This window comes from Stegodyphus dumicola, chromosome 3, assembly GCF_044657685.1.
Source record: "Stegodyphus dumicola isolate Sdum_Otavi_A_Nest chromosome 3, ASM4465768v1".
Lineage (NCBI taxonomy): Eukaryota > Metazoa > Arthropoda > Arachnida > Araneae > Eresidae > Stegodyphus > Stegodyphus dumicola.
Window position 1 is genome coordinate 15,779,303 of NC_140770.1, and position 26,017 is coordinate 15,805,319.

Here is a 26,017-nt window from a genome sequence, read left to right on the forward strand (position 1 = left end):
AATTCAATCATTTTTAAAGCAAAAAATGTACAATTTACAAACATATAAGAGTAAAGAAACTGAGATCACTGAGCCGGGTAACAGGGTGGATATATATATAAATATATATACGTTTGGTGCGGCCGATTGCAACCAAAAGACGAGGTGCACATCTACATGTTAAAGCAGTCCTATATACAAAATTTCAACGTTCTAAGGTTACTCATTTTTGAGTTATGCGAGATACGTACGTTCGTACGCACATACGTTCGTACAGACGCCACGAAAAATTCTCTTCAGAATTAATTTGAAAGCAGTTTTAAAATATTTTTGAAGGAAAAGAGTATTTTATTCTGTCCTTACGTACAGATATCACGCAAAAACATCGTTAAATTGTATTCGATAGCGGTCAAATTAGATATTTTCGTTGAAATATGCTGCCTGAAACTTTTCGCGATTACAATACTTCCTTTTTACTTCGTACAAGGAAGTAAAAACATCTTTTTCAACAAAAAATTAATCCCTTATTTATAACGATATTTATTTTTTTTTTTAAGTTTCAAATACTTTACTATGCGCAAAATAGGTAAAAACAGCCTTTTTCAAGATGGCTGAAGATTGTAAAAACCGCGCCAATAATTGCGCCAAAGTAAATTGCCAAAAATCCGTGCAACCGTCTACCAAAGTAGCACCAGCGTACAGCTGTCGATTCAGTCGTTCCCGGAGCTCAACGCACCCAAGAATAAAACTCGACGATGCACTAACTCGCGATACACTTAGACTCTCTCGACGACCAACTCAGCACTCACTGACTGACTATATTAATGATGATGGACTTGACACTGACTGACTCACCGCGTACCAGCAGGGTTTATATAGCTTTTGGTTTGTGTTCGAGAACATGCTAGGTTAAACCAGTAAGTTCCAGAAGGTTCTCCATCCGTCTATGGCATATTGCGAATTTTGTCGCCAAATGGTCGATTTCTCGCCAAATGTAACGCCAACCCTGCCATACCTCGCCATTTTCTGGCAACCCTAAACCTACTTTGCGGGGAAGCTAGCTTACTGTGCGTGGATATTTCGTAAGAATATAATGCAGGGCTCTAATATTTGGTAGCAACAATTTGAAAAGGAAACGCCATAAAATACCAAAACGAAATTAATAGCCCTTCTGGGCTAACGCGATTTGGGCTAATAAAGTGTGGAGAGGTCTTACAGGAAATTGGCTGAATTTCGTAACTGGATCAACTTACCATGTACGCACCAATGAGGAAAGCAGCATTGACTCTTTTCTCTCCGCTAGTTGATGTGTAATGAACGATCTTTTTCTTCGCCAATGTCCGTGACTGAAATAACAGAAGAGAAAATGTTAAAAAAATTTCACTGCGGAAAATTACATAACATTCTAAACCATGACATATACAATTAAATTTCAAAATGATCCAAATTTATGTTTTCTGCTCTTCCTAATACTAAACAGCAAAACCACATGAGATTTATGGATGTCAGAGTTATAAAGAAGGTTTTCCAACCTTGAAATGTCATTTAAAATAATTATGCAAAGAAATAAAAGAAAAACAATTTCAAAAAGCGGTGAATTTTTACATTATGGTACCTTGGCGATTTTTTGGCGAAACGTTGGCGACCAAACCTGCTACAGCAACCTGCTAGTTTTTCTTTTTGGACGCCATTTTGTTTTCACGAAGTAAAAGCATTTTCCCCCTCTCCCCCCTCAACATTTTTTCCAACAATCTGCTAGCCGAATTACGCTTATACTAGAACTTTAATGGAACAAAAGTGCTTAATCATGACGAAGATTAGGTGCGAAATTGGGAGAAAGTGTAGAATCGCCCACTGCTTAACGCGTTTTTAAGAATTGCACATACACGGTAACCCTGTACACGTCGACCTATTTTCACTTAAAAAAAAATCCCAGAATTGCACAAAAATGGCATTACGCACACTCTTGACTTTATCCATGTACACATCGACCTATTTTCACTTAAAAAGTCAAAGAAAATTGACAAAAATCCAGTTCTTCTTACTCTTGTAAAAAGCGCCAAACAAATAAGTGGGCGATTCTGCACTTTAGCAGCGAATTTGTTTCTAAGTGCTTATTAGCTAAAATCCCCATTGGAATTTTCCGGAAAATGTCACATGACATGTCTCATGATCTCTCATTTCTCTGAGACAAAATAATCTGTGATTCGAATTGATTATTGCTAAAGTCCTACCTAGTAACCTTTATAGCCTTACCAAAATGTCGCCAAACTACCTGTTACCATATTCTAAAGATTAGCCCAAAACGCTTACAGCAGCAGCTAGCGCAAATTACTATTAGGATGCTGTTACGTCCACAGATTAGCATTATGGATGATGAGTGCGTGGATAAGATAAAATTAAATTAACTTGCAGCTTAAAATTTTAAATTCAACAGCTTCAATACGAAAAAAAGTAAAAGAAAGCTGCATATATCCCCGGAAAAAGTTTCCGCAGAAACAAGAACAAATTCAGTTTGCGGTCTAACTTATCTTATTCTTTTTAGAAAGCAATAAGAGGATGGAATTACGGTTACAGCCAACATAACGGTCAATTAGATTTATTCAACTTCAATACAAATTACCGAGGTAACCATTTACACAATGTTAAATGCACGTGTCTCTGTATTCTTACTTTCCCGGCATAGCTTTCTCTTAAAATTTGTCTCGCGCTGCATTACACAAGGAAATAAAACAATTTTAATTATTACTCGACTAAAATTAACTATCTAAATAGAAAATTCCCAACAATATAAAATTCCACATTCATGTAAATATTTCCTGTATTTATAGTTTTTAAGCTATATTAAATTAAAGCTCAACTGTTAGAGAAAAGAGCTATGTTTACATACAAGGCTATACGGAAAGACTATACTGTTGTTTGAATTCTAAATTAATATTTGTTCGGCGTGTTATTTTATCTTAAATTAGGTGTACTTTACTTTTTTTCAAGTCTGAAAATACGAAAATGCCCAGCTGTTAACTTTCAAGAAAGCAATCAGAACTAAGAAAACTATGAAGAAATAAAGATGCGAAAACAGCGAAACGAAGGGCGGAATCACTGAAGTCGATTCTAATTAGATTAAAACGTGGTCATAATATTAATAATAGCACAATTTTTACTTCCTTGTACGAAGTAAACGAAATATTGTAATCACGAAAAATTCCGGTATTATATTTCAACCAAAATATACATTTTGACTGTTAGCGAAAGAAATTTAACAATTTTTTGGCGTGACATGTGTACGTAAGGACAGAACAAAGCATTCTTTTCCCCCAAACGGATTACAAAACTGATTTGAAATGCATTCAGAAGATATTTCTCAGTGGCGTCTGTATGTACGTATGTATGTATAAAGCATAACTCAAAAACGAGTAGCCTCAGAACGTTGAAATTTTGCAGAGAGAACTGCTATAACATGCAGTTGCGCACCTCCCTTTTGGGTTGCGCGCCGAATGTATATAAATATATTTATATATATATCCACTCTGTTATCCGGCTCAGTGATCTCAGTTTCTTTACTCTTATATGTTTGCAAATTGAACATTTTTTGCTTTAAAAATGATTGAATTATGTTGTTTATATCTTCCGGTTAAGGTTTTTATGCCTTTAGTAAATCTGTATGCAATATTTTTAGAATTATCAAGAATTTTAAAAATTTTTAAGTGCCGCTAAGCCTAATAATGTTTTTGATGGCGGCCATTGCTTGTTTACATTTGAAACAGCAGGATAGCGAATTTGTTGCCAATCTAGAGAAACTTAGCTTCGCAACAACAAAGATAACGCCTTCATTTATTATTTAAATCATTCTTAATCCTTTCTGGAATTTTTTCGAGCAAATAAGTGTTTAAGATTTACTTCGTAATTTTTAATATAGGAATTTTGAGTATTTATGTATTTTTGCCTTCTCGCGATGTTAGAACTGAATTAATTGAATGAGAAATACTCAATCGTCTGTGATTAATCTGCATGTGATAATTGTAGAATTATCAACAATTTAAAAGTTGCTTAAGTGCGGCTAAACCAATTTTTAGTCCAAAGGGGAAATTTGCTCAGAAAGACTATTAATTTCGTTTTGGCATTTTGCGTCGATTCACGATAAGCGTTGTTTTACTTGTCAAATTGTTGCCACCAAATATTATCGCCCTGTATTATATTTAAACAAATTAAATAATCAATCTGCCTGAATGTATGTGTGTTTTCCGCATTGTGATAAAACAACGGTACCTAGAGCCATCAAAATCTGAATATCGTAAACTTCCATAGAATATGGAATATATTATATGATTATCATATTTTCAGATATGATAATCCATATAATATATTACATAGAATATGGAAGCACTAATTTGAATTTGAAATTTGTTTTATTATCGATTTCATATTTTGTAACCCTTCAACAAATTTTTCATTAACAAACTGAACGATTTCAAAGCCAGTAATGGCAACACTGTACGAAAAAAGAAACATTTTTATCTCCAGCGCGCGAAACTGTGTATCGAAAATTCTGAAGATAGGCTCATTTTAAAATTATTTTCGATATTGCTGTTGAAATGACATTTATTATTTAAGTGCGAAGAACATGATATTTAATAGATAAAGGAAACACACAAAATGTTTACAAAAATGCCCCTTAGGGCGTAATCTAAAATCTGAAAGCTGTCAGATTTTTTAAATTTTATATTTTGTAAAACTTACAATTTTTTCCTCTTATCTTTTTAGATTAAAACTCCTCAGCGCTCTAAGCTCGAACCAGGCTTCTGAGCATAGGGTGTTGGTTCTTTGGACGCCCCTTTGGACGTAATTTAAAACCTGAAACATTTTTTTTTTTTTTTAAACCATAGTGCACCGAAAAATCTGCGTTCTTGCCTCCTGGTGGAGTTGCTTTTTTTTTGAGTAGAAACTCTAACTTTAAGTATATATATATTTTTAAATGTTTAAGATACTTTGAGGTTTATGTATTTTTTGACTTGTCGCGAAGGAAATAAGTTTAAATGAAAAGCAGCAAATATGCAGATAAATTAATATTCCGCACATGGAGGTCATGTGGCGTTCACATCAGATTTTTTACTTAACGTTAATCATTTCAGATATTATGCCTAATTTTTACTTCATTGTACGAAGTAAAAAGGAAGTATTGTAATCGCGAAAAGTTTCAGGCAGCATATTTCAACGAAAATTTCCAGTTTGAACGCGATCGAATGCAATTTAACGATGTTTTTGCGTGATATCTGTACGTAAAGACAGAATAAAATACTCTTTTCCTTCAAAAAAATTATAAAATTGCTTTAAAATTAATTGTGAAGAAAATTTTTCGTGGCGCCTGTACGAACGTACGTATCTCGCACAACTCAAAAACGAGTAGCCTCAAAACGTTGAAATTTTGTATGTAGGACTGCTATAACATGTAGATGTGCACCTCGTATTTTGGTTGCAATCGGCCGTACCAAACGTATATAAATATATTTATATATATATTCACTCTATTACCCGGCTCAGTAATCTCAGTTTCTTTACTCTTATATGTTTGTAAATTGTACATTTTTGGCTTTAAAATGCTTGACTTAAGTTGTTCTTATCTTCAGGTTAAGGTTTTTATGCCTTTAGTAAATCTCTATGCAATATTTTTAGAATTATCAACACTTTTAAAGTTGTTTAAGTGCCGCTAAGCCTAAAAATGTTTTTGATGGCGGATGCCATGCAGAAATATTTTAAATTCACAATATTAAAAGTAACGATCAAAATTAACGAACAAATAAATAAATAAAAGAAATCTGAACGCTTTCAGATTTTATATTGCGCCCAAAGGAGCATTTTTTTTTTACGATTTGTGTGTAACCTTTACTCATGTTCTTCGCACTTAAACCATAAAATTCAATTCAACAGCAATATCGCTAAATATTGATAATTTCAAAAGAGCATATCTTTAGAATTTCCGATACACAGTCTCTCCCACCGGAGATATTTTTTTTTCCCGTACAGTGTTGCCATTGCTCGCTTCGGTGTGTATTTAATTTAATTATGGCAAAGCACACTAGGGCTACCTGCCTAAGGGAAGGGATGCTTCGTGGAGGACTTTCTAAGGTAAACTGGCTCGTTTACACGTTACACATGAGGAAAACCACGAAAACACCCATGCAGCCAGCCCGTTCGCGGGATTCAAACCTCGGACCGAACTACCAGTGTTCAGAGACTTTACCACTCGGCCGCTGTTGGGCCTGCTCGCTTCGGAATCGTTTAATCGAAAATTTGTTAAAGTTTTATGAAATATAAAATCGATAATAAAACAAATTCCAAATTTCAAATTTGGGCTCCCAGATGCCCATATTCGGGTGGAGGACTGCGTTATTCAAAATTTGATGCACCAGTATAAACAGGAGTTCTGAAATTTATAAATATTTAAATTTGGGCTCTAATTTTTTTTTTTTTTTTTTTTTTTTTTTTTTATTCTAGCGAAGGGTGCAAAGTGCTACGTTTAAATGGTTAGTTGGTACATTTTATGGGCCATAACCTGCCTGAAAGGTTATAACCATAACCTGAAAGGTTATAAATGCGCCAAGACATGTAATCAATCCATTCCATCCTATCGGACTGCATTAGGCACGGAAATTTTCGGAAAAGATGGAGGTCATTCTTACTTCGTCAATGAGGTTGAACTCCCCCTCCGCAATTGGAGGACCAGACCTTCCACAAACATTGGCCACAAGCGGTGGTCACTTTATAATAGGTGGGCCATCTTTGCCTCCCACGAGGGCACGAACAAATACAACCATGCCTTTTCCTGGATTCGAACTCGGGCCCTTTGGTATCGCGGTCGGCTCCCCTAACCACATACCGCCTGGGCAGCATGATGCCAATCTTATTTTTCGATATTTCAGTAATAAACCATTTCTATCCGAAACATTTGAATTAAGTTACACATTTCGATAACAGAGAAAGTTCTTGACTAAATATTCTTAAAGAAAGAGATTTAATTTCCATAATATATTGATACCATTAGTTCGCAAACGATATAGTAATCACTATTTGATTTATATTTAGAATATCCATTCAAAAAGAGCGGAGAAATACTTCCGCGCTTTTCCTAAAGACCTCATTTTAAAACGCTTCCCTATTTAATTCACCTCGCCAAAGTAAACTTTCTTTCCTCTGAAGGGGTCATTAACACGAATTTCTTTTTTCTCCTGGCTGAAAAGGTTATTACAGCTAGTCGCTCGCTTGCCACGTGTTTTCCAGTTATTTTTATAAACTTTTGTTTTTTCACTTTTTTTCCGGTGTATGAGTTGGAGGAGGAGGAGGAGACACACAAACGGAACTTTTAACCTTTAAACACCATTCTATCTATCTTTCGAAAACGATCTGTATGAGGGTAACAATCCTGTTCTAGTGAAGTTACGGAAAAAAGGAGAAGGTATTGTTACTTTCTACGGGTTCGTGAATTTCGGAGTGACTATTTGATGAAAACACTTGATGAAGAATCAAAACACAATTTAGTCGTTAGTATTACACAGGACAGTTCGAAAAACGCACCACAGTTGTCTAAAAACTACAACAAACACGCTGAAACAATCAACAACACAGCCTTCAGGCTATTATGCTGTAGACGGTGAAGATAGCTTCATGACGAAGCACTAAAGTACAGCTCCCGACTCGGTCGATAGCTCTCAAACTGCTCTCTGAACGCAACACTCTAGATACTCTTCACGATAAACTCAACATACACAGTTATTCCGCGTACAGGCAGGGTATATAGAGCTTTTGACCAGCCCTCGAGAAAATTCTCGGGAAAACCGGTAAGAATTCGTTCTAGAATGCTCTCGCTCCGTCTATGGCATATCGCCGATTTTGTCGCCAAATGGGCGATTTCGTGCCAAATCTGCAACCCTACCTTTCATTCCCAAACCGTAACAATATTGTCCGTATTCCCAAACCGTAACAATACACCGTAACAATATTGTCCAGCAACAACAAATAAATATGAAATCGCTAAAGACTAACAGAAAAAACATTATGTCGAGTATATAAGTGTGCTATTCTTTTTACTGTTTGAATTATTGCTTAGGCATAACATGTGCGCCCACCAGCGGCCGAGCGGTAAAGTCGCTGAACACTGGTAGTTCGGTCCGAGGTTCGAATCCCGCGAACGGGCTGGCTGCATGGGCGTTTTCGTGGTTTTCCCCATGTGTAACGTGTATACGAGCCAGTTTCCCTTAGAAAGTCCTCCACGAAGAACGCATCCCTCCTCTTAGGCAGATAGCCCTCGAGGCTTTGCAAAAATCACACACACACACACACACACACACTTTAAACTCAACATACACAGCTATTCCGCGTACAGGCAGGGTATATAGAGCTTTTGACCAGCCTTCGAGCAAATTCTCGGGAAAACCGGTAAGAATTCGTTCTAGAATGCTCTCGCTCCGTCTATGGCATATCGCCAATTTTGTCGCCAAAAGGGCGATTTCGTGCCAAATCTGCAACCCTATTTCCCAATTTCTGCCAAACCTAAACTCGCTTTGCGGGGAAGCTATGTTAGCGCAGCTGGGCAATCGTAACAGTATTTGTTAGGCGATACAGTGCCCTAAAAAGCCGAAAATGGAGATAAATTTTGAAAGTCATTTCTCCACAAATAATTATTAAATAAAATATCAACGTTTTTCAGAAATGTGAATCAACAATTTAATTTTGTAGCGAAAGTTTGTCGGGATGGTTTGGTTTATTTGGCTACGGCAAAGCACTCCACAACTATCTGACTAAATAGAGGGATGCCTTCGTGGACGACTTTCTTAAGGAAAGTGGCTCATATACACGTTACAAATGGGGAAACACCCGTGCAGCCAGCCCGTCAGTGCGATTTGCACCCGAACTACCAGTGTTCAGCTGCTCGGCTGTTGGTGGGCAAAAGGCTTCGGAAATTTAAAGAATGTCTGGGTTTTTCATTCCTCCTTACCGCGCGCCTACGCGATGTAGTTCTGTGTGCGTCCAGCTACCAATCGGAAAGCCCAGGAAAAAATGCAAATGTATGAATATTACGTCCATTCTCGTTGCCTTAACACCTCCGATAATCATATTAAATAAATGAGTGAACATCAAGCTTAATTCTAACTGGATAACCTGATAAATTACGATGTAATTAACTGAATAACTGGAATTTCGGATTTACACTTCATTGACAGGAATTCTGTATAAAAAAAGCATCATGTGAATTAATCTTCTATGTACAGTTCACAAAGGTTAATGGTAACTAAATAGGTTAATATCAAAACACGAGTCTGTTCGCACATTTTTTAGACAAAATTTTGCTTCGATATAAAAAATATTTTTGACTACTACTTTTTTGAAAATGCAAATTATCGTCTGCTATTTGACAATTTTATTTTCATGCAAAATGGCGCTTTTAAAGAAGCAATGGACAGAAGGCTATGTTTGTGCTTTTTCCGAAATAAATTATTCGTATTTAATTATTAAACAATGCTACGAAAGCCATGATTTTTCTCTATCAAAAGCAATGATATATAATATTGTTAATAAGAAAGGAAAAAAATGCATAAAGGGAAAAAAATGGAACGTTTCGAATGTCGAATGTTCTTTAATTTTAAAGAAAATCTTCCAAGTCAAACGACAGTTGCAGAATCATTAAAATGCTCAGTGTTAACTGTAAACAAAGTAATTAATTTGAATAATAGTAATAACTGAAAGTAAATAAATAATTAACTTGAATCTTAAAAAGGCAAAAAAACGTAATGTGCCTAGTCTTTCTCAACGACATATCGCCGAAAGCGGAACGCGTTGCAGAATGTTCCATGAGAAACAGTTATTGTGACAAAAATTTAAAAGCGCTGTCACAAAAGTTGAATCTTGGTTATATTTAAATGACTGCAATAAAAATAGATCCATTCGTTATTATCAAAGAGAAGAAAACAAATTTCAGAATATGGTTCAAAGAATCTAAAGAAAGTTTTTCAAAGGGATTTATGATTAACAAATACGACAAATAAAAATTAAAGAGCGTGCAGAAAACTGCTAAGGCCAACTCCACATATTATCAGAAACATATTTTATAACCAATTTTCGAATACGAAATATCTTCTCTTAACCCACATTTAAAACACAAAACGTTTACGTAAAATATTTCTGGAAATAAAATGAAAATCATCTAAAAATTTGAGAAAGGTAGAGAAGAATAAGATTTATCAAAGGGAACATTTAAAACACAAAACTTTTACGTAAAATATTTCTGGAAATGCAATGGAAATCGTCTAAAAATGTGCGAAAGATAAAGAAAAATAAGACTTATCAAACAGAACATTTAAAACACAAAACTTTTTACGTAAAATATTTCTGGAAATACAATGAAAATCGTCTAAAAATGTGCGAAAGATAAAGAAGAATAAGATTTACCAAAGGGAACATTTCAAAGACCAAACTTTTACGTAAAATATTTCTGGAAATACAATGAATATCGTCTAAAAATGTGAGAAAGATAGAGAAGAATAAGATTTATCAAATGGAACATTTAAAACACAAAACATTTACGTATAATATTTCTGGAAATACAATGAAAATCGCCTAAAAATGTGAGAAAGATAGAGAAGAATAAGATTTATCAAACAGAACATTTAAAACACAAACCTTTTACGTAAAATATTTCTAAAAAACTTCTGGAAATACAATAAAAATCGTCTAAAAATGTGAGAAAGATAAAGAAGAATAAGATTTATCAAATGGAACATTGAAAACACAAAACGTTTACGTAAAATATTTCTGGAAATACAATGAAAATCGTCTAAAAGTGTGAGATAGATAAAGAAACAGAACATTTAAAACACAAACCTTTTACGTAAAATATTTCCGGAAATATAATGAAAATCGCCTAAAAATGTGCGAAAGATAAAGAAAATAAGATTTATCAAACAGAACATTTAAAACACAAAACTTTTACGTAAAATATTTCTTGAATCTTAAAAAGGCAAAAAAAACGTAATGTGCCTCGTCTTTCTCAACGACATACAGTGTCTCACAAAAGTGATGGGACACTTGTGCTTTACAAAAAGAAACTGTAATAAAATAAATTAAAAAACATGTAAAGATTTTTTGTGGGTGTGTTTCATACTTAAATTTAGTAACAATTATTACATAACATACATTTTCTCAAAATATCAAAATATTAATTTAATAAAAATACAATTGTTTAGAACGGAGCAAAAAATGGCTCACATAAGTGATGGGACACTATTAGATACTACTACGTACTACAATAAAAATATTATTTTTGGTTTTTATTTTTACTCAAAAGCAATTGGCAATAATTTATAAAATCCTCTGCAGTATTTCTCTCCAGTTTGTTTTGGAATTTTTGTGTTTTTTAGCTCTGTGCAGCCATGAATGCTAAACGAAAAGAAACTTTGCCTGAAATTCGAAAATTAGTTATTAATTTGTATATTGAACATGAAAAATCTATTAGAGAAACTGCTGAAACAGTTAACTTGAGTCATTCAACAGTCTTCAATATCATTAAACGATATAAAAAGAATCATATGATTCAGGATAAAAGAAGACCTGGCCGACCATCAAAGCTATCCAATGGAATAAAGCGAATTATCGTTCGAAATATTAACAAAAAAATCCAAGAATGAGTGCTCCTAAAGTTGCTGCTGATTTACAAGCATTATATGGAGTAATTGTTAATCCTGAGACTATTAAAAGAGTAATTCGATCTGCTGGATATCACGGTAGAGCAGCCAGGAAAAAATTCTTCGTAAGTGAAAAGAATAGAAAACTCAGACTGGCTTTCGCAAAATCCAACATAAATAAGAGCTCTGATTACTGGAATGAAGTTATATTTGCTGACGAGAGTAAATTTAATATATTTGGTTCTGACGGTAGAATCTGGTGTGGAGAAAACCCAGGGAAGAATTTCGCAAAGAGAACTTGGTGCCAACAGTAAAACATGGTGGAGAAGGAGTTATGGTATGGGGGTGTATGTGGTCCGCTGGAGTTGGTAATCTTGTTTTTATTGACAGTATAATGGATCAGTGCAAGTATATTGACATTTTAAATCAAAATTTGAAATCTTCAGCACGAAAATTGAACCTTCATAACGATTTTAAATTCTACCAGGACAATGACCCCAAGCACACTGCTTTGAACGTTAGACTCTGGCTGCTGTATAACTGTCCTGAAATAATAAAAACACTACCATAATCTCCAGACTTAAATCCCATAGATAATATTTGGCAAGAATTGGAATCAAGAATTCGCAAACATACCATTTCCTCAAAACAACAATTAAAATCGGTGCTTCAAGAAGAATGGGGTAAAATCACTCCAGAAATTACAAAAAAATTAGTCGAACCCATCCCAAGAACATTAAATCGTGTTTTAAAAGTAAAAGGAAATCCAACAAAATATTAATACCTTTTAAAAAGTAAAATTTTTGGATAAATATTTGATGGAAAAGTAAGTGTCCCATCACTTATGTGAGCCATTTTTTACTCCGTTCTAAACAATTGTATTTTTATTAAATTAATATTTTAATATTTTGAGAAAATGTATGTTATGTAATAATTGTTACTAAATTTAAATATGAAACACACCCATAAAAAATTTTACATGTTTTTTTAATTTATTTTATTGCAGTTTCCTTTTGTAAAGCACAAGTGTCCCATCACTTTTGTGAGACACTGTAAATAAATGAACATCAAGCTTAATTCTAAGTAAACTGAATAATTGGAATTTCGGATTTACCTTTCATTGACAGGAATTCTGTGTAAAAAAAGCATGTGAATTAATCTTCTATGTACAGTTCACAAAGATTAACGATAACTAAATATGTTAATATCAAAACACGAGTCTGTTCGCACATTTTTTAGACAAAAATTTGCTTCGATATAAAAAAAATCGTCTGCGTGGAAAAAATATTTTTAACTACTACTTTTTTGAAAATGCAAATTATCGTCTGCTATTTGACAATTTTATTTCCATGTAAAATGGCGCTTTTAAAGAAGCAATGGACGGAAGGCTATGTTTGTGCTTTTTCCGAAAAAAATTATAATTCGGTATTTGGTAAATATAAATTCAGTATAAAAAGCAATGATATATAATATTGTTAATAAGAAAGGGGAAAAAATACATATCCAAGGAAAAAAAATTGAACGTTTCGAATGTTGAAAAGGTAAGAAGTTTAATGTTAAAAGAAAATCTTCCAAGTCAAACGACAGTTGCAGAATCATTAAAATGCTCAGTGTTAACTGTAAACAAAGTAATTAATTTGAATAATAGTAATAACTGAAAGTAAATAAATAATTAACTTGAATCTTAAAAAGGCAAAAAAACGTAATGTGCCTAGTCTTTCTCAACGACATATCGCCGAAAGCGGAACGCGTTGCAGAATGTTCCATGAGAAACAGTTATTGTGACAAAAATTTAAAAGCGCTGTCACAAAAGTTGAATCTTGGTTATATTTAAATGACTGCAATAAAAATAGATCCATTCGTTATTATCAAAGAGAAGAAAACAAATTTCAGAATATGGTTCAAAGAATCTAAAGAAAGTTTTTCAAAGGGATTTATGATTAACAAATACGACAAATAAAAATTAAAGAGCGTGCAGAAAACTGCTAAGGCCAACTCCACATATTATCAGAAACATATTTTATAACCAATTTTCGAATACGAAATATCTTCTCTTAACCCACATTTAAAACACAAAACGTTTACGTAAAATATTTCTGGAAATAAAATGAAAATCATCTAAAAATTTGAGAAAGATAGAGAAGAATAAGATTTATCAAAGGGAACATTTAAAACACAAAACTTTTTACGTAAAATATTTCTGGAAATACAATGAAAATCGTCTAAAAATGTGCGAAAGATAAAGAAGAATAAGATTTACCAAAGGGAACATTTCAAAGACCAAACTTTTACGTAAAATATTTCTGGAAATACAATGAATATCGTCTAAAAATGTGAGAAAGATAGAGAAGAATAAGATTTATCAAATGGAACATTTAAAACACAAAACATTTACGTATAATATTTCTGGAAATACAATGAAAATCGCCTAAAAATGTGAGAAAGATAGAGAAGAATAAGATTTATCAAACAGAACATTTAAAACACAAACCTTTTACGTAAAATATTTCTAAAAAACTTCTGGAAATACAATAAAAATCGTCTAAAAATGTGAGAAAGATAAAGAAGAATAAGATTTATCAAATGGAACATTGAAAACACAAAACGTTTACGTAAAATATTTCTGGAAATACAATGAAAATCGTCTAAAAGTGTGAGATAGATAAAGAAACAGAACATTTAAAACACAAACCTTTTACGTAAAATATTTCCGGAAATATAATGAAAATCGCCTAAAAATGTGCGAAAGATAAAGAAAATAAGATTTATCAAACAGAACATTTAAAACACAAAACTTTTACGTAAAATATTTCTGGAAATACAATGAAAATCGTCTAAAAATGTGAGAAAGATAAAGAAAAAGATTTATCAAACAGAACATTTAAAACACAAAACTTTTACGTAAAATATTTCTGGAAATAGAATGAAAATTGTATAAAAAATGTGCGAACAGCCTTATGTACATATAATCTAAGAACTTTCACTCCGTTTATTCACTAGAGTTCACGAGTGTGCACTGGGAAACGGAATACGGAATCAGCCAAAAGCTCAATTTACATTTGTCAGATTCGTTCCGTCAGAAGCATTTCAGTTTGGAAAAGGAACGCAGCAGGACCGGTTGGTTCGCGCAATGCTGTCAAGAATACTCAACAGAATTATTTTTCAATGCTTATATGAAATCTTTTTTTAAACTTATTTGTAAGTAACTCCAAGTCAACCTGTCATTGCTCATTTCAGCATAAAACTACAAATTAATGATTTTAGAGCAAACACATGTTAACGTTTTACAATAACCGTTATGCCAAAAACCGGCCTTTAGGATAAACATCAAAACATAAAATAATAAACATTATTAAAATGTGAATTTTCGATCATGATTTAAGGAAGAGAAATATGAGCACATTAGTTACTTAACACACATTTTTTCAGCATAGTATTTGCAAAAATATTAAGTGATATTTTGATGCATAAATTCACAGCTTTTTAGACCAAACAGCATTAGCTCAGAAGGGCTATTAATTTCGTTTTGGCATTTTGCGTTGGTTCACTATAAACCAACGCGTTTCATTTTTCAAATTGTTGCCAATAAATATTAGACTTAAAAGGAATTAAACAAAGACGAATCTGCATAAATGTATGTATGTTTCTCGCACTGTGATAAAAGAACGATACCTAGAGCCATTTAATTTTGAATAACGTAAACTTCCACTGAATATGGGCATCTGGAAGCCCAAATTTGGAATTTGTTTTATTATCTCATAAGGTATTTCTCTCGTTTTCCTAGCGTGCCTTCGTGGTGTAGTGGTTCTGCATGCTGAGCCGGTATTCCAGAGGTCCGTGGTTCGATTCCCGGAGAAGGCGGTTGCTAATTTTTCAACTCTCCGCCTTCCAAAAAATCCTAAGGTCTTTATAATGGCGCCCGAAGTATATATGGTATTTCTCTCGCTTTCCTGGCATGCCTTCGTGGTGTAGTAGTTCTGCACGCTGGGCCGGTATTCCAGAGGTCCGTGGTTCGATTCCCGGCGAAGGCGGTTGCACATTTGTCAATCTCTCTTGCTTCCTAAAATCCTAATGTCCTTACAGTGGCGCCCGAACCAAAAGGGTGTTGGATGAAGATTCTCCACACCCAGGATTGGCAATTTGGGTCCCCTAAAAACCTTAGTCCCCCTTTAAAAAGGGGAGTATATAAGATATTTCTCCCGCGCTTTCCTAGTGCGCCTTCGTGGTGTAGTGGTTCTGCACGCTGGGCCGATATTCCAGAGATCCGTGGTTCGATTCCCGGCGAAGGCGGTTGCTCATTTTTCATCTTGCCTGCTTCCGAAATAAACCTAATGACTCTACAACCTGTTTCATATTTTGCAAAACATTAACGATTTGATTAACAACCTCAAAGATTTGAAAGCGAGCTATGGCAGCACTGCACGAAAAAAAAAAAATTTATCTCTAGCGCGCGAGACTGTGTATCGGAAATTCCAAGGAAATGCTCATTTTAAAATTATTTTGCAATATTGCTGTTTAATTGAATTTTATGGTTTTAGTGCGAAGAACGTGATTTTAATAAATAAAGGTAAGACACAAAACGTTAAAAAACTCCCCTTTGTACATAATATATTACGAAATCTTTCTTATAATTATATATTAATTTTTATAATTTTATTAATTTTCTAAGAAAGATTTTATATTATGAAATCTTTCTTATATTATGAAATCTTTCTTATATTATGGAAATCTTTCAGCCATGTATCGCCAAATTACCAAGATACCCATTTACTCAATGTGAGATGGACATGTCTCAGTGTTCTTACTTTTCCAGCAATCTCGTACCTTTAGATTTTTACATGTTATATTACACAAAAGAAATACAACAGTTTTACTTGCAATTTCACTAAATAATAATAATAATAATAATAATAATAATAATAAAGCTATCACTGTACAAAATTCGTACCAGTACGCAATATTTGCAGACTACAGATTTTCCGAACGTTATAGATCAATCTACCTGGATCCAACACATTCATCTAAATTAATTTAGATACTTTTAAAAAATATAAACTATTATTTCTTAATATTACTTAAATCCAAAAAAAAAAAAAAAAAAAAAAAAAAAAAAAGACAAGTAAACTGATTAATAATAACTTAATTTTACCTTCTAGTTAAAAACCTTCGAAGTTTTACAATTTACACACTTGACGGCATAAATTTAATTTTAAATTTCCTTCATTGAAGTAGCTCTTGAATTCTTACATTGGTGAATTCTATAATAAATTATTGAAGTCATCTATCCTACTCAATGGGAAGGAGTCAAGAAATAAAGAGAAATTAATTTATATACATGAAATGAGTAAGGAAAAAAAGAAAAGAATATCGTCTAAATATGTGAGAAAGATAAAGAAGAATGAGATTTACCAAATGGAACATTTAAAACACAAAACCTTTACGTAAAATATTTCTGGAAATACAATGAATATCGTCTAAAAATGTAAGAAAGATAAAGAAGAATAAGATTTATCAAACGGAACATTTAAAATACAAAACGTTTGCGTAAAATATTTCTGGAAATACAATGAAAAGCGTCTAAAAATGTGCTAAAGATAAATGAAAATCGTCTAAAAATGAGCGAAGATAATGAAGAAGAATATTTATCAAATAGAACCTCTAAAACACAAAACTTTTACGTAAAATATTTCTGGAAATACAATGGATATCGTCTAAAAATGCGTGAAAGATAAAGAAGAATAAGATTTACCTTCTAGTTAAAAACCTTCGAAGTTTTATTATTTACCCACTTGACGGCATAAATTTAATTTCAAATTTCCTTAATTGAAGTAGCTCTTGAATTCTTACATTGGTGAATTCTATAATAAATTATTGAAGTCATTTATCCTACTCAATGGGAAGAAGTCAAGAAATAAAGAGAAATTAATTTATATACATGAAATGAGTAAGGAAAAAAAGAAAAGAAAACTTCAATCACCATAATTTAAAGCGGAACATGAATAAGGAAGATTTATCTGCGCTTCTGCGAAAAAATATTCAAATAAATTAGTATCAAAAGCAAAAGACAAAGTTTCTGTGCATCATTATGAAATATAACGCTTTTTCATCCGCTTTAACGGCACTGTTTTGGACATTTTATGCTTGCTTTAATTTAGAATATATGAATAAATTTAAAAGAAAAGTAAGTTATCGATTGATGTTCATCCAATTTCATGCATTTGAGAAGACTGACGTTTGGGAAAATGACGATAACGGAAACGAATCTGTGACGGATAAAAAAGCGGTTTTGTGACGGAATATGAAATTCATTTCGATGCTGTATACCTGAGCATATTTCTTTTATAAAATACGATTGTACAGAATTTTAAGCAATCTATAATCGGTGAATGAACTGCGACAAAATATTTCATCCTTTTTTATTTTGACAACTTCAGCAGTAAACCCTGTTTCATAGTGTGTCCTAACAAAAGCGCCACATTTAATGTGCCTCAAAAATTTTTAGAATACTTTATTTTTTAGAAAACGGAAAATATCGTTGCATTCTACGGGTTCTTGGATTTGGAGCACTTGACGACAATACTTGATGAGGAATCAAAACAGTCAAACAATCAACAAAACGGTGAAGACTGCAAAACACTAAACACAGGTCGATCGCTCAACAACTCAACACACTCAAGGTACTCTTCACGATAAGACTCACGATTCACTCGACAATGCGCTACGATATCCTGCTACTCCGGGTACCAGCAGGGTTTATATAGCTTTACATACCTGCCGTCCAGAACATTCTGGGCCAAACAGGTAAGAATTCGTTCTAGAATGTTCTCCATTCATCTATGACATACCGCCAATTTTGTGGCCAAATGCAAGATTTCGCGCCAAATCTGGCAACCCTGCCTTTCTTTGCCATTTTCTGGCAACCCTAAATCTTCCTTGCAGGGAAGCTATCTTACCGCGGCTGGACATTATATAAAATCTGGTGTAATCTGGGAGTAATATAAAATCTGAAAGAAAGATTATGAAGTTAAGATTCTTCAGATTCTTTTTCTTGTTTATTTTTTGAGTGGCTGATGGCCCACTTTGGATATTGGAGGTCCAGATTTCGGACTTTGTATTATCATAAGCTTGACATGAGGAGTTCTTTTTATAATACGCTAGCAGACAAGCCCACCAGATGAGAGACGAACGCTAATTTGTTAAGTTGTATATACCCTGTGAAAAGCAAATGTATGAAAACATTTCAGTGTGAAAGAAATTAGTTTATTCTTCATTTCAAGCAACAACCAATTCGTAAATAATTATTTTTATTGCCGAACCAGGAAACAAAAACTTTTGACACTTCAGGTTCCTACGTATAACGCCATGATTTAAATTTAATGTAATATAACAATATTTTCTCAATATTGTTGCGTGCGTTTGGGTTCTTAATAAATTGAAGATGCAAGTTCGATGGAAAGTGAATAAAATGTATTTTTATCATAACAAATAAAAACAAAATGCTTAAATTTCCTGAGATATTCGAATAACATTGCAATATCTCGCAGTAGTCATCTTTTAAACTACCAAAACGTTCAACAGAACTAAATGAAAATAAAGAAAGCTAACCCGATTTCACCGCGAATTCGATAGAGTAAACAACAACAGTTTTCTGGGCAAAACTCATGAAACAACTAAACTGAAATGTTTTCCTCCAGCTTTTTATAAGCTTAATGCACGAGAAACTTCTTTTACCTTCTCGCATTCTCTGGATATTAAAAAGAGTGCAAATACGAGATATCTATTTATTAAATGCGAGTGCTCCTGTATTTTTAATTTTTTCGGCCTAGCTTTCTATTCAAATAAATCTCGTGCTGCATTGCACGGTAATATAAAACAATTTTAATAACAATTCTATAAAAAAATAGTAAACTAAATAAATACAAAATCCGTAAGAATATTAATAAAGTAATTAACGTGGCTATAATATATCGTGTTAGTTATACTGACCTAAAACAAAAATATTGCCAACAGCAGCTATTTATTTAAAATGCTGACATTAACGAACAATTTTCGACATACAGTGACGTCATGATTTTATATAATAATATGTTTAATGTTTGCCAATGTTATTTTTATTTCAGATTTTGTAAAACTTAAAAATTTTTTTATTAATATACTATAAGATTTGAAAGCGAGCAGTAGCAACACTTTTCGAAATAAAGCATTTTTATCTCCAACGCGCGAAACTGTTGCCACTCGCACTCGGAAAAAAATCAGCGCGAAAATGAATGTTTTTAGACTTTTTAATTAATATCTCGGCTGATTAAAGTCGTACGAAGATGGGAACAGTCAAAATGGCTTTCTACGAATTTTTTGAAACGGGAATAATATATTTGATGTTTGGCAATACTATATTTACTTCATATTTCGGAAAACAGAAATTTTGATTAACAAACTCTACGATTTGAAAGCAAGCAGGTGGCAACATTTCTCGAAATAAAACGGATTTTTATCTCCAGCGTGAGAGATTGTTGCCACTCGGGAAAATGAGGGCGAAAATTAGCATTTTCGTAGTTTTTAACTAATAACACCGCTAATTAAAGTCTTAACGAGGCTGAAAATGGTTGAAATGTCATCCCAGAAATTTTTGGAAGCCGGGGATACCTCTTTCGAAGCTTAACTCCCCATCATTCCGGAGGAAACAATGACACAAACAAACAAACAGACAAACGCTCAGAGATTTTAATAGTAGTAGATTCTAAGTCGCGTAAGATAATTTGTATGAGACAATAAATAATTCAATAAAAAGAATATTAAACCTTATTTTTAGTGGCAATTATCATTGGTAACGCCGAATAAAAAATTATAAATATAAAAAAAAATTAGTTCATACACTAATCATTACGACGGAAAAAGCGTCAACTAAGTGAACGATTTCTAATGCACTAAAATCGGCAAACCTAAACCCATATATAGCCATAATAATATGCAGCTTAAGTGTCTGTTTGTCGCCGATAGTTTATTGGTTGCTTGCGTAACTGTACTAGCCAATGGAGTGAAGTTGCCACGGCATTCAAATAGTCCACATACACTGATACCATACATGAAGTTATTATTGTTTTAATTAAATTATCATGGTATTTAAGAACGTTTAAATATTTTTAATTCATAGAATTGTTGCTTATTATGCATTTCACTATATTTACATATGAATTACCTAGAAACTTGCAAACGTTGAGAAATTAAAGGAGACGAAACCAACTAACGAGTTGTGCGTAGTACATCTCATCAGGTAGGTTTACCCAAACACCTATGCTAAATATCCTTTCGCGTAAAGAATTTAAAATTTTGCCCGATTTTATTCCGACATTGTATTTTAAACTGAATTTTCAGCTGAACGCAAATTGAGCGTGTCAGGGGGAACGTGAACATTTGTTTGCATCAGCAATCATCTGTTTTTGAAAAGGTTTACAACTGAACGCAAATTGAGGGTGTCAGGGGGAACGTGAACATTTGTTTGCATTAGCAATCATCTGTTTATAATCAATTTATTGGGTTGGAAACTAAGTAACTGCGGATTTTTTTTTAGAAAATCAAAGACAATTTTTTCATGGAACTAAATAACTTTATTCTGTAATGTATTGCCCATTTTGATCAATGACCTTTTGCCATCTTTCAGCCAGCATCATAATCCCACGTTCATAAAACTTCTGGTTTTTATTAGCAAAAAACTGAATCAGGTACGATTTGACATCATCATCATTATTGAAATTTTTATCATTCCAGGAGTTTTGTAAAGATCGAAACAAAAAGTAATCAGATGGTGCAAGGTCAGGACTATATGGATGTGGCAAAACATCCCAAACAAGCTCCAATAATTTTTGCCGAGTGACCAAAGATGTATGTGGCCTTGCATTGTCATGATGGAATACAACACCTTTTCGATTTGTCAATTCGGGCCGCTTTTCTTCAACTGCATTGTTTAATTTCGTTAGTTGTTCAATGTAGACATCAGAATTGATCGTTCGATTGGGTGGTAAGAGTTCAAAGTAGACAATTCCTTTGTAATCCCATCAAACCGATAACAAAACCTTCTTTTGATGAATATCAGCTTTTGATGTTGTTTGAGTTGGTTCACCTGGCCTGCTCCACGATCTTTTCCGCTTGATATTGTTGTAAACAACCCATTTTTCATCGCCACTTATCAGTCGTTTTTAAAAATGGATCATTTTCATTACGTTTCTTTAGCAAATCGCAGCTGTTAATGCGTTGCGTTAAATGCGTTTCTTTCAGTTCGTGAGGAACCCATGTATCGATCGCATACATGGGTTCCTCACGAACCCATGTATGCGATGTTTTTGAACATAGCCAAGTTGTTTTAAGTGATTTTCAATGCATGTATGTGATATATGAAGCTTCTCTGCAATCTCACGTGTTGTATTGTGACGATCCGAATCGATTATTGCTTTGATTAGGTCGTCATCAACTTCAATTGGACGACCAGAGTGTTTTTCATATTTGAGTGAAAAATCACCAGAACGAAATTTGGCAAACCAATTTTGACATTGCCGTTCTTTTAAGGGGACTCATACACCTTAAACCCCTTGTGATCTTCGAATATGTGACTGTTGCAAGAATTGGGATATTTTATTTATTTTAAAAGCAATTACTTCCAACTTTTTACAGCTGACTACATAATATAGCTGCTTTGGAAAATAGTAACCAGAAAGTTTGTGTTGCCACAAATATTTTCGTAATTTAATCCTCTTTGTGACAAAATATTTCGCCATGTTTCCACCTTGCGCGCATGATATTTTAAAAATAGCTAATGGTACATACTTGAAATTGGATGGAATTCTTTATATGGGCACTACTTTCTAACTGAACCAACAATCTGGTGATTATTTTAATGTTGAAAAATTTTATAGACGAAAGCATTAAAAATTTTGTTAATAAAATTCATTTTATAAACTGAATTCAAGATAAAATAAAAGTTTAACATGAAATTTTTAGAATTTTAGGTTCACAGTAGTTTCCAAATGTTATAAAAGCTACATATTAAATATGGAATTAAATTATGAAACAGAATGTTTCAAACCGTGCGCGCAAGTTGGAAACATGACGAAAAATGTTGTCACAAAGCAGATTAAATTATAAAAATATTTGTGGCAACACAAACTTTCTGATTACTATTTCAGAAAGCAGCCATATTATGTAGTCAGGTGTAAAAAGTTGGTAGTAATTGCTTTTAAAATAAATAATTTATCCCAATTCTTGCAACAGTCACCTATTCGAACATCTTATGGGTTTTAAGGTGTATGAGTCCCCTTAAGGCTTCGTCACCATAAACAGCAGATAACTTTAGATGAGCTTGCGATGCGTTTTTCCCTTTGCGGAAATCAAAAAGCCAAATATGACGAAAACGTTCCTTTTGATTTTCCATTTTTCAACGAACGCCAAACGAAAACTACGCAACCGATCAAAAAACATTTTTTACTGATGGACAGCTGAATTGCCAACTATCAAATAATAAAATGTGTTTTACATTTGTACTACGTCTGCAACCCTAAAAATTCAACTGAAGCCATCTATGATTGAAATCCGCAATTACTTAGTTGCCAACACACATCAATTTATAATATCTAAAACAGCGGTCATTTCGTATCACCGCCGGGCTTTCTACTATAGCCATAAGCAAAAATGTGTTTATGCAGACCCCCTAAATACTATAAAACAAAGCGAAACTTGGATTAACACTACAGTAACAGCTACGGTAGAGAGCGAAAATTGTGAAAGCAACGCAACCGAAAAGGGGAGGGAAATGGAAGTGTTTTATGAATTAATATCGGGCAGAGATTCTCTGTGATGGACCTTGAAACCGCCTGCGCTTGAAACACTGCCAAAACGATGGTGTAAAAAATAAGGCAGGAACACCCGTTTAGACACACACACTAACGAGTTCAGATCGAGAAAGGTCTGGCTAATCTTAGCTTCTCGATTAATTTTAATAACAAGCTGCTTAAGAGTGTTACGCCTTTTGATGGAGCAGGTTACTGGTAACGCTTAATGTTCAAGGTCAGGGTTATGTATTGGCGGTAAGACTACGTTATCTCATAGTCTTTTTTTTTTTTTTCAAAGCATCATAATATTTTGTTCAGAAAAATTTTCAACTGGGAACGTTTGCGAAATTTAATGATAAAAACCTAAACTGAAGGAATATACGAAATATAATTTAAAAAGTACATTACAAAAATTGTTTATCTGATGTGTATACCATATGACTTCCTCGTACGGAATATTAAATTATTACACATTTTCTCCTGCATTTCATTTAAACTCATTTCCTCGAATTTCATTGGAGATTTATTTCTCATTTAAATAACTCAGTTCTCCCTTCGTGGCAAGGTAAAAATAAAAACTCAAACCATCTTCATTAAAAATTGAAAGCTATAAAAAACATAAAACATCAAATACACTTAAAACAATAAAAAAATTTAACAATTAAAATTACAATTTCTACGCAAAAAAGCAATTCGTCTAGCAGCCAACAAAGCAAAATTTCCGTGCACAAAACTAAACGTTTCCTATCGGTCCTACTCGGCAAAAAGACGATTGGATGTGCAGAAAGACTTAATTCACTATTCTGCTAAGTTTCAAATGTAAACAATACGGCTGCTAGGGTTAAAAAAAAGTAGGCTTAGTCGCACTTAAACAACTCTTAAAATTTTGATAAATCTACAACTATTGCATGCACATTAACTAAAAGCACAAAAGCTTTAACCGGAAGATAAGAACAACTTAATTCAATCACTTTTAAAGCAAAAAAAAATTTATCAACATATAAGACTAAAAAAAGACTGAGCTGACGAAGCCGAGTAACAGAGTGGGAAAATATGTGTATATAATATATTTATATACTTTTAGTGCGGCCGATTGGAACCGAAAAGGGAGGTGCACAGCTGCATATTATAGCAGTCCTATATACAAAATTTCAACATTCCGAGGATATTCCTTTCTGAGTTATGCGAGATACATACACAGGTACGTACCGAATAAAACCCCTTTTGTGAATCCATTTTAAATCAGTTTTATAACTCGTTTGGGAGAAAAAAAGTCCTTTAATCTGTCCTTACGTACAGATATCACGCAAAAACATCGTTAAATTTCATTTGACAGCGGTCGAAATGGATATTTTCGTTGAAATGTGATAGCCGGAATTTTTCGTTTATTACAATACTTACTTTACTTCGTACAAGGAAGTAAAAAACAGTACATAATAGACTAACAATCTGAAGATTTAAATGTGGGAAATATATGTATTATGTTTTATTCGTGTTCGTTTATGCCATGCCTAACCAATGAAGAAGGAATTATGCAGAATATAAAGATGAGCTAAGTATGCATCAAAGATTGAAACGTCAAAGTAACCATGATTTTCAGAAACAATTCACACTAAAATACGTCATGTTTACTTTCATTTTTTTGCCTGGAATGATATAAAGAATGTTACGTCACGTCGCTCATAAACTGGCATAAATTGTGCTCTGTGATCGTAACCGTAGATTCACATGTCGAGTGACGAAGATTCTGTGGATTAAAAAACCCTTCCAGCGATAGTGGTGAATATTTTAGATTTAGTTACATGTATGGAGATAGTGCAGGCTTGAGTGGATGTAGACAATTGTGTTCCTATTACAGACACTCAGGTTGAAAATGAAATAATCGAACATGCACTGGGAAAGGAGAAAGATGATGACAAATGAGACAGGATGAAGATAAGATGACACGCAGAGTATCAAAGTTGCGTGGAAACTGGCTGAAGAGATATTGTAGATTTTCGTAAGATTTGCCAAGAAATAGTTATTTATATCAATGCATGATGTTACGAAGCTGCATAATATACACAGCGAATTTTGAAAACTACGAAGTAAAATTTTGTAACTTTTGCGCCACTGTATGAAGAAATTCATAATTTTAGCGTCATTATATATGGTAATTTTAAATTGCTGTTTAATTTTGTTTTTATGTCATGCGCATAGGGTTTCCGCCGAAAACATTGCGGCAAAAACATAAAAACGTCGCGGAAAAAACAACGCAAGGTTGTTTGTTGTACAACACATCGTGGGAGAAAAGCAAAGCAAAGAGAAAACATCGCAGTTCTAAAACATCGTCGACGAAAATAAAGCGGTTGAAAAACTTCGCAGTTTAGAAAACATCGTTGTCGAAAATCTCGTGGTAAAAAATAAAGTACCTAGAAATCATAGCATGACGATAACATCGCACACATGCTTTTTTAAGGTTTTAAAAGTTGCAAATGCATTTTCGAATAATGACTTAAAAGCGCAAAAGTGAAAAGGGGGATATTTTTACTTTTATATTTCATATTT

General features: G+C 33.4%; 1 protein-coding gene and 1 non-coding gene across 3 annotated transcripts in view; one reads left to right on the forward strand and one right to left on the reverse strand.

Moving 5' to 3' along the window:
* The window catches only part of LOC118190868 (dual specificity protein phosphatase CDC14C-like), a 405,013-nt gene that overhangs the window by 113,103 nt on the left and 265,893 nt on the right, over positions 1–26,017 (reverse strand). For both annotated transcript variants that reach the window (XM_085812594.1, XM_085812595.1), the window contains exon 4: positions 1,233–1,325. In XM_085812594.1, the coding sequence (XP_085668720.1) occupies positions 1,233–1,325 (93 nt within the window). The remainder of the gene's footprint in view (positions 1–1,232; positions 1,326–26,017) is intronic.
* Positions 15,868–15,941, forward strand: TRNAI-GAU (transfer RNA isoleucine (anticodon GAU)). The gene has a single exon. It is a non-coding gene; the product is annotated as a tRNA-Ile (tRNA).